General features: G+C 46.3%; 1 protein-coding gene across 2 annotated transcripts in view; it reads left to right on the forward strand.

The window, feature by feature from the left end:
- The window catches only part of usp34 (ubiquitin specific peptidase 34), a 49141-nt gene extending 39932 nt beyond the window's left edge, over nt 1-9209 (forward strand). For both annotated transcript variants that reach the window (XM_079159494.1, XM_079159495.1), the window contains exons 61-78: nt 154-307; nt 720-764; nt 905-1009; nt 1493-1640; nt 1727-2031; nt 2291-2620; nt 3187-3344; nt 3509-3587; nt 4033-4159; nt 4451-4558; nt 4803-4907; nt 5011-5135; nt 5317-5440; nt 5523-5602; nt 5697-5837; nt 6696-6836; nt 6929-7085; nt 7616-9209. In XM_079159494.1, coding sequence (XP_079015620.1) covers nt 154-307; nt 720-764; nt 905-1009; nt 1493-1640; nt 1727-2031; nt 2291-2620; nt 3187-3344; nt 3509-3587; nt 4033-4159; nt 4451-4558; nt 4803-4907; nt 5011-5135; nt 5317-5440; nt 5523-5602; nt 5697-5837; nt 6696-6836; nt 6929-7085; nt 7616-8367 — 3184 coding nt within the window. In that variant the 3' untranslated portion in view covers nt 8368-9209. The remainder of the gene's footprint in view (nt 1-153; nt 308-719; nt 765-904; nt 1010-1492; nt 1641-1726; nt 2032-2290; nt 2621-3186; nt 3345-3508; nt 3588-4032; nt 4160-4450; nt 4559-4802; nt 4908-5010; nt 5136-5316; nt 5441-5522; nt 5603-5696; nt 5838-6695; nt 6837-6928; nt 7086-7615) is intronic.

Raw genomic sequence — 9209 nt, forward strand, 5'->3', positions numbered from 1 at the left:
GGTGGTTTTTAGCTATATATTTTAACCGCATGCAGGATTTCAGTCCTGTGTCTGCTGAACAGTGTTGGTCAAACAGATGTTTTATGTGAAATGTTTTTTAATTGAATGTGTGTTTATTGCTCAACTCTTTTTCTTTCTCTTCCTGCTCTCCAGACATCTGACTCTGTCTCAGAGCGACATGGCGGCGCTGACCGGAGGGAAAGGCTTCCCCTTCCTCTTCCAGCACATCAGAGACGGCATCAACATCAGGCAGACCTGCAACCTCATCTTCAGCCTCTGTCGCTACAACAACCGCCTGGCCGAGCACGTAGGTTCATCTCCGTCACGCAGGAAGTGATCGCAACCGATTCACGACCGATACCGAGGACTCGACTCACTGCGTCCGTCTGTTAAACACACGTTACTACTAGATGTCACTTAACACCTTAAAGGGAAAGAACACAAGTATTAGCATCAAAGTATAAGTACAAAGTACATTATATCATTATGCAGAGTAGCCAATATCAGAATAATACACATTATATTATTGATTTCCAATAGTTAATGCATTATTATATACTTTAAGATGTAATTATTTCCTGAACTTCCAGCAGAGTTTGAATGTAGAAAATAACTTTAAATGTCAGATTTTTTTTAAATTCGGCACAAAGACAAACATAGTTATTTGCAGAAAGCAGTAGAAATAATCATTTTCATCTGTAATTCTCCTGACTGTACAGATTGTGTCGATGCTCTTCACCTCCATCGCAAAGCTGACTCCTGAGGTGAGTTGGTTTATCTGTAGCTCTACAAACACAAGATGTAAGATGTTAAGCTCCTCTGTGGAATCATGAGCGCCGGTTCCCTCATTCACTCACACCGAGTCAGACACTAGATCATCTAAAATATGAGTTTCCTCCGTCAGGCTGCCAATCCTTTCTTCAAGCTGCTGACGATGTTGATGGAGTTTGCGGGCGGCCCACCGGGGATGCCCTCCTTCGCCTCCTACATCCTGCAGAGGATCTGGGAGGTAAAATACTGACACCGAAATACAATTTACCTTTTAATGTCACAAATTAAATCTGTTCAGTGTTGTTTCCTTTAACCAGAGTAATCAGGATGGTCTGCTTCAGCTTTGCTTATTTTGTATGCGACTACAAACACTAGACAATGACCGAGTTTAGATTAGTGTAGAGTTTTTATCCATCACCGAGAACGTCTCTTAACATAAAATGTGTCTCTTTTACGAGGGACTTCGGGCCAAAATGAGTTCGTAAAGAAATTAAATGAGACAAATTTATAAAGACCCCATCCGGACCCTTAATGGTGGAAAAGGCACAGATGATTATCTGTTAACTTTCCCCATCAAACATTTCTCTAATGTGATATTTAAACAGCTGATTAGATGGAAGTTTTCTGATAGATTAACACCAGATTGCATAAAAAGGCGTCTGAGTGGCGACTTTGTTTTGCTCCGCGTGTCTTCATGCATGTTTTGTGTTTTTCCCGTCAGGTGATCGAGTACAACCCGTCCCAGTGTCTGGACTGGCTGGCTGTCCAGACTCCCAGGAACAAGCTGGCCCACAGCTGGGTGCTGCAGAACATGGAGAACTGGGTGGAACGCTTCCTGCTGGCGCACAACTACCCCCGAGTCCGCACATGTAAGAAAATCCAAGGCTGCAGTGTTTTTGCATTAAATACTAACCAACTGATAAATAACAATGAAACTCGTGTCTCGTCTCTCCAGCGGCGGCGTACCTCCTCGTCTCCCTCATCCCCAGCAACTCCTTCCGGCAGATGTTTCGCTCCACGCGCTCCCTCCACCTGCCGACCCGCGAGCTGCCGCTGTCGCCCGACACCACCGTGGTCCTGCACCAGGTGTACAACCTGCTGCTGGGGCTGCTGGGACGCGCCAAGCTGTACGTGGACGCCAGCGTTCACGGCACAACCAAGCTGGTCCAGTACTTCAGCTTCATGACATACTGCCTCATCTCCAAGACGGAGAAACTCATGTTCTCCGGATACTTCATGGACCTCTGGAACCTCTTCCAGGTACATTCAGTCCTTTTTCTTTTACTATTTAAAATTGTGTTGTTTATTATTTTCTTTAACAAGAAAAGTAACATTTTAGAGTAGAAGCTGTTGTATAAAGTTGCTGTCATGCATTTTGTTTTTAAACGCTGTTCTAATAATATGAAATGTATCTTAGTCGTCCATTAATCTGCTTATAACTACGTAATAACCGAGTTGCAGCTCTGCTATGATCGCTCGTCTGAAGCTTTAGCCTCGTCTTCTTCCTCTCCGCCTTCAGCCCAAACTGTCGGAGCCGGCCATCGCCACCAACCACAACAAGCAGGCGCTGCTGTCCTTCTGGTACAACATGTGCGTGGATTGCCCGGAGAACGTCCGCCTGGTGGTGCAGAACCCCGTGGTGACCAAGAACATCGCCTTCAACTACATCCTGGCCGACCACGACGACCAGGAGGTGGTGCTCTTCAACCGCGGCATGCTGCCCGCCTACTACGGCATCCTGCGGATGTGCTGCGAGCAGTCGCCCGCCTTCACCCGGCAGCTCGCCTCGCACCAGAACATCCAGTGGGCCTTCAAGAACCTGACGCCGCACGCCAGCCAGTACCCCGGGGTGAGTGGAGAGTGCTGGCTGGCGTTGGACACGGCATTTGATTGGTTGTTAGGTTTAGGATTTTATTTCCTGTTGTTTTAGGATTTGGTGACGTTAGATTGTTTCACAGCTCGCTGGGATCAATCCTGCAGATGACAATGCGCATTCTTCTTCAGAATAACATTTTAACATTCTGTTTTTTCCAAAATATTGTCCATGTGACTGACATTATGTTTTATTTTAGGTTTCAATGCATGACAGAAAACATTGAACAAGAACAAACATCATACAAATCTGTCTGAAAACAAGAAAATCTCATTTTAAAATCTGAGAACTAAATCGTTCACAACAACAAAAACACATTTAAAAAAATGTATTTATTTCACCTTCATTTAAGTAATTCTCTTGAGATAGATTATCTTTAACACAGAGATCCTGTATAACATATGGCACAATAAGATAGGACATGTGAGGCAGGAAGGAGAGCTGTGGAGGAAGGTGTGTAGTCACCAGAGTGAGTATGAGAAGTTCATTTGTGATTGTGTGTGTGTGTGTGTGTGTGTGTGTGTGTGTGCTGCCCCCTGCAGGCGGTGGAGGAGCTGTTCAACCTGATGCAGCTGTTTGTGGCGCAGCGGGCCGACATGAGAGAAGAAGAGCTGGAGGACGTCAAACAGTTCAAGAAAACCACCATCAGCTGCTACCTGCGCTGCCTGGACGGCCGCTCCTGCTGGACCACGCTCATCAGGTCAGGACACACACACACACACACACACACGTTTATTGAGACAGTGGTTTTGTGGAGCTTGCATGTGTGAATATTTCCAATTTAGAGTCTGAACTCTGGCACTATAAGCCTTCAGGAGCTTCTCTGATCTGGATCCTAACACCTGGTTTTGCTGTTCCTCTTAGTGCCTTCAGGGTTCTGCTGGAGAACGACGAGGACCGACTGCTGGTGGTCTTCAACAGGGGACTCATCCTCATGACTGAGGTAGGACCAGGACCTGGATCAGGATCTCCTCTTTACGTCAGACAAAGAGAGAATCACATTTCAGACCATCTTAATATTAGAAATAAAGAGAAAAAAAGGGAATTTGGAGGCAAATTACAACTTTTGGACTTTGCTTTTATCATTTCTGTTAATTTATACAACAAAAGCACCCTGAATAACTTAAATTAAGCTGAATGATGGAATACATTGTGTTGAAATCAACAATTGCAGAAATTAAAAGTGAATTTAATAGTTGTAGTAATAGCAGAGGATTTAAGGAATCTATCGCACTTCTGTCCATCCTGGGAGGGAAATCCCTCCTGTTGTTATTTTCCGATGCTAAGGTCCAAGATCAGAAGATGTCGTATGTTGTAAAGATATAAACACATTTGCAGCTCATCGTTGTGGATGTTAAGAGGCTCACTGTCCCGTCTGTCCTCTGCAGTCCTTCAACACGCTGCACATGATGTACCACGAGGCGACGGCGTGTCACGTCACCGGAGACCTGGTGGAGCTGCTCTCCATCTTCCTGTCCGTCCTCAAAGCCACCCGGCCGTACCTGCAGCGCAAAGGTCAGAATCGAGACAAAACTTTATTGATTCGGGTGTTAACAGCCGTAGACAGAATACACAAACTATTAAAAACAGGGACACACACAGTACACACAGGACACACAGCCAGAGCTCTATTTGAACTATTAGTGCAGTTGACCCGTTGCTAAGAGTAGTTTATAATACAATACAATTTAATGTGGGATATAAAGTCAAATATATTGTGGGATGTATTGATATAATACAACATAATGTACAGTTTAAAAATACTATACTACTGTTCTGAGCAGATGTTTCTGTGTTGTCGTCCAGATGTGAAGCAGGCTCTGATCCAGTGGCAGGAGAGGATCGACTTTGCCCACAAGCTGCTCACACTCCTCAACTCCTACAGCCCGCCCGAGCTCCGCAACGCCTGCCTGGGTAACACACACACACACACACACACACACACACACACACACACACACACACACACACACACACACCCCAAAACCAAACAATCAGCAGATTAATCCATAGTGAAAATATGAATTAGTTAATTGTTCAGAATGAGCTCCACCTCAACTACAACAGTAAAACCTATTTTCAATGCAGGACTTTTGTTACTTTGTGAAATACTTCCTCTTCTTCTCGCTTTAATGTTTCTTTCTTCTGGTTCCTGCAGATGTTCTAAAGGAACTTGTTCTGCTGAGTCCTCACGACTTCCTGCACACTCTGGTTCCCTTCCTGCAGCACAACCACTGCACCTACCACCACAGCAACATCCCCAGTGAGTCTCCTCCTCTTTTAATATGTTATTAAAATGTCTTTTATGAATTTAAACCTTTATATTGAGGGCAGCTTCAGTGACTGTGTGGTTTTTTTGTCCACAGTGTCGTTCGGTCCTTACCTGCCCTGCAGAGAGAACATAAAGCTGATGGGAGCCAAGAACAACATCCGACCTCCGAGACCGGAGCTCAACATGTGTCTGCTGCCGTCCATGGTGGAGAGCACCAAGGTGTGATCACTTAGCACTCACCTGCAGCTCTGTCTCCTCACCTGCAGCTCTGTCTCCTCACCTGCAGCTCTGTCGCCTCACCTGCAGCTCTGGAAGCTCTGAAACTGAATATTTGTTGATTTAAAACCTGCAGGAACCTGATGTTGGTAGTAAACTGTGTGTGTGTGTGTTCGTCTCTCAGGGTAAAGACGAGGTGTACGACCGGATGCTGCTGGATTACTTCCTGTCCTACCACCAGTTCAGCCACCTGCTGTGTCGCGTCGCCATCAACTGCGAGAAGTTCACGGACACACTCGTCAAACTGAGTACGTACGAGTCTGTGTAAAATGAACCGTTCACGAATACACACCTGCACGTAGGTGTTTACATATCAACTCTGTCTCTCAGGTGTGTTGATAGCGTATGAAGGGCTCCCTCTTCACCTCGCCATCTTCCCCAAACTGTGGACGGAGCTCTGTCAGTCACAGGTTTGTCACATTTTAAACTAGCCGTGTTTTTAGTCTCACTCCTACGGTTCCCTTTTTGCTGCATTGATAACAGTTTTCCTTGTTGCTCTTTCAGTCTGTTCTGGCTAAAACGTGTGTGAAGCTGCTCTGTGAGGATCCGGTCTTCAGCGAGTACATCAAGTGCATCCTGATGGACGAGAGGACGTTTCTCAACAACAACGTGGCCTACTCCTTCCTCACCTGCTTCCTGCACAAGGTACTGCAACTTATATCTATTTATTTTGGTGAAGAAATGAGCCCTTACAATGAGCCCTTCATATCTACATAGGGAGCAGGTCCTCCTCTAAGAGTCCATGTTTCTACGGTAGCCCAGAAAGACCAAACCAAACACTGGCTCTAGAGAAAGCCTCGTGCATTTTAACGTTACCTGCAGGCCACCGTAGTTCTAAATAGAAGACTTACCGGAGGGTGTTTGGTTGGTTGCAATCTGCAAACTCACCACTAGATGGCATTAAATCCTACACACTGCTCCTTTTAAGAGCTGGTTAGTTTTGCAAGAATAATCTTCTTAATTAATGTGTGAAAATAGTTTTTGTTGTTGTGATACCTATTTCCGCCACAGGAGGCTGGGGTGCACCGCTACCACATGTTCTAAATGGGACTAAAAGCTTTCATGTTGTCTTCCAGATGAGTTTAAATTTCACCATGCACTCTAAACACCAGGTAGCCCCGCCCCTAAAGCATCCCCTGCTTTATGGTCTGTTTGACTCTAAATGGACCATAATGTACTAAATGAACATCATGCTGTCTTGAAGAAGACTTGAAACTAGAGATTGAGACCATAAACTCATGTTTACAATGTTTACTGAGGTAATAAATCAAGAGAGAAGTAGTCATTTTCTCATAGACTTCTATACAATCAGAGGAGTCGCCCCCTGGTGGACATTAGAGAGAACAATCATTTTTCTCACTTTTAAAAAAATGTTGTTTTCTCACTTGCCTCTCAGGGCTTCCGTAGTCCAGCCTGTAAATAATTGTTTAGATGTTGTCACCTTAGCATCACCTCGTGTGTGTGTGTGTGTGTGTGTGTGTGTGTGTGTGTGTGTGTGTGTAGGTCCAGGTGCTGTCTGGCCCCAGCTGCTCCAACCTGATCGGTGTTCTGGTGACGAACCTGCTGAGTGAACAGAGCAGCCTGCAGCCTGAACTGGCGGCTCACCGCTTGGAGCTCAGCAAGACCAGCGGCCTGCTGAACGGCGTACGAACACACGCTCAGACCACACAGCACTTCCTGTCTTCTGTTTCAGGCTGAAAGCTCACTGTCTGTCTGTCTCTCTCTCTGTGCGTCAGGACCTGAGGGCCTTGTTGCTGCTGCTGTCCGTCCAGCCGCCTCAGACCGTCGACCCGGCCCTCTGCCCCGCCCTGCAGGAGCTGCTGGGTCGCTGCCGCGTTTGTGTGCAGCAGCGCAGCGCTCTGGAGCTCGAGGCCAAGGACCACAAGGCCAAAGGTACAACACTAACATGCAAAGTATAAAAACAGACAGTTTCAGTTTTGTTTGTACCTGAGCATGAACGAAGGCGTTTAAACTCTCGGCGTACAAACGAAATGAACTGTGAGGAATCCAAAAGACAATGAGTGTAACTCATCGATGCGCCCGTAGACCTCAAACCAACCTCCATTTGTAATTATCTGTAAAGTCATATCTCATATTCATGGTCTCTCGTATTGCCTTTGTACAAACCCTGTAAAGAAACCAGTCAAGTGTCAAATATATTATAAAGAAAATACATTTGAATATCCTGTAAACGATTTGATTTGTCAAATATTTACTTAAATGAAGATTTTTAAGACCTTTTGTTTCTAAAGCTTCTAGAAACATGTTGTCCGTCTTTGTAAAGAGAGCTTTCATCAGTGAATTGTTTATGACGGCTGCACGAGTATAACCTAAGCTTACGGTTTGATATTTTCTCCATTAATCAATTGTTTGAATCTAAAAACCAACAAGTTCACATCACCAACATGTCGTGTCTCTCTCAGCTGAGGATGAAGGGGCGACCCCGGTGAAGCGGCGGAGGGTGAGCAGCGACGACGACCGAGCCGGCGAAGCAGCGTCGGCGCCGCTCTGCGTGGCCTCCACCTCCTCCTCGTCCTCCTCGTCCTCCTCGGCCCTCCCGCCCTGCGGCGAGCCGAAGCCCGACCACCAGGAGGCGCTGACGCCCGCCAGCACCTCGGACACGGAGACGCGAGACTCCTCCTCGCTGATCGACCCGGGCACCGAGCAGGACCCGCCCTCCCCGGACCCCGCCCCCGCCTCCTCGGGAAACCTGGACTCTTCCCCCAAAGAGGAGAAAATGGAGGCGTCGTCGTCGTCCTCCTCCTCGTTCTCCTCCTCCTCCTCCCTGATGCACGAGGCAGGGGACGGCTTCGGGCAGGGGGAGGAGCCTGAGCCGCCGCGACACGTGATGGCAGGTGAGGAGGAGGAGGCGGAGCAGCGGGAGGGGAGGAGGGGCGAGGCGATGACATCGGAGGAGGTGAAGGACGAGAAGGAGGCGGGCTCTAAGACCAGCAGCGGCTCGGCCCCGCCCCTCTCGGAGGACGCTGCCTTCCCGTCAGCCGTTGGGCCGGCGGGGGAGGGGCCAGAGGGCTGCAGTGGCCACGCCTCCTCCTCCTCACAGGCGACTCCGAGCGCCGCCCCCCCTCCCGACATGCTGGACATGCTGTACAGGACGGTGGAAGCCACCATCGCCATAGTTACCAAACTGTCCGTTAAGGGCCCGCCCTCTTCATGACATCATCAACTCACAGCCGCCATGAGATCTTTAACTACAACTTTTTTTTTCCTCTTTGGAAATTGAAATCCTGCTCGGAGGGAAAAAAAAAAAAAAACTTTTTTCCTGTTTTTCGGTTTCTTCTTCTTCTGCTGTTTGTGTGCTGCTGTCCTCCTGCTGATGTTCAGTCGGTTGGTTTTTCAGCTTCAGTGGCGCTCGCCGTGTCGTTTCGCTCTATAAAGCTCCGACTCCACGCACAGAAGAAAAACACAGAAAGTCGTAACAAGCTATAGCACATTGTTTTCAAAAGGGCAAAAAAAAAGAAGTTTTTTTTTTTTGTTTTCTTTGTGTTTTATACTGATTTGAATTTGTTTTAGAAAGTGATTTTATTTGTTTGAGGTTTGCTGTAACGGGGAAAGGTTTACAGAACTTTCGTCTCCTGTATGTAATTTAATTTTATTGCATTTTTACTGTGTATAAAAATGGTCGTCCTCTGTGCCAGTTTTGTACTTTATGAACAAGGCAAAAGAAAAGTTGCCTTGACTTCTTCTGTGGTTTAAATATCCAGAAACTAAGTTTACCTGTAAATTAAGAGAACCACAAGAAACTTGATTCTGTAAAGAATCCTCTCTAGTCATTGCCTGAAGGTGTATATGAAAACTATATAAATATATATATAAATATCTTTATATATATATGAATATATAAAAGCGGTGCTTTATTTGACTGGTTGTAATAAAGCCCCCCATGTTGGACCAGCTGGAGCTTTTTATTTTCTTTACTGAAGTACATTCCATAATCTATTGTTTACTTTTGCTTCTTCTGCTGTGTTCTGATTTTATTTTAATAGAGAATAAATTAAT

Source organism: Pholis gunnellus, assembly GCF_910591455.1.
Source record: "Pholis gunnellus genome assembly, chromosome: 5".
Classification (NCBI taxonomy): domain Eukaryota; kingdom Metazoa; phylum Chordata; class Actinopteri; order Perciformes; family Pholidae; genus Pholis; species Pholis gunnellus.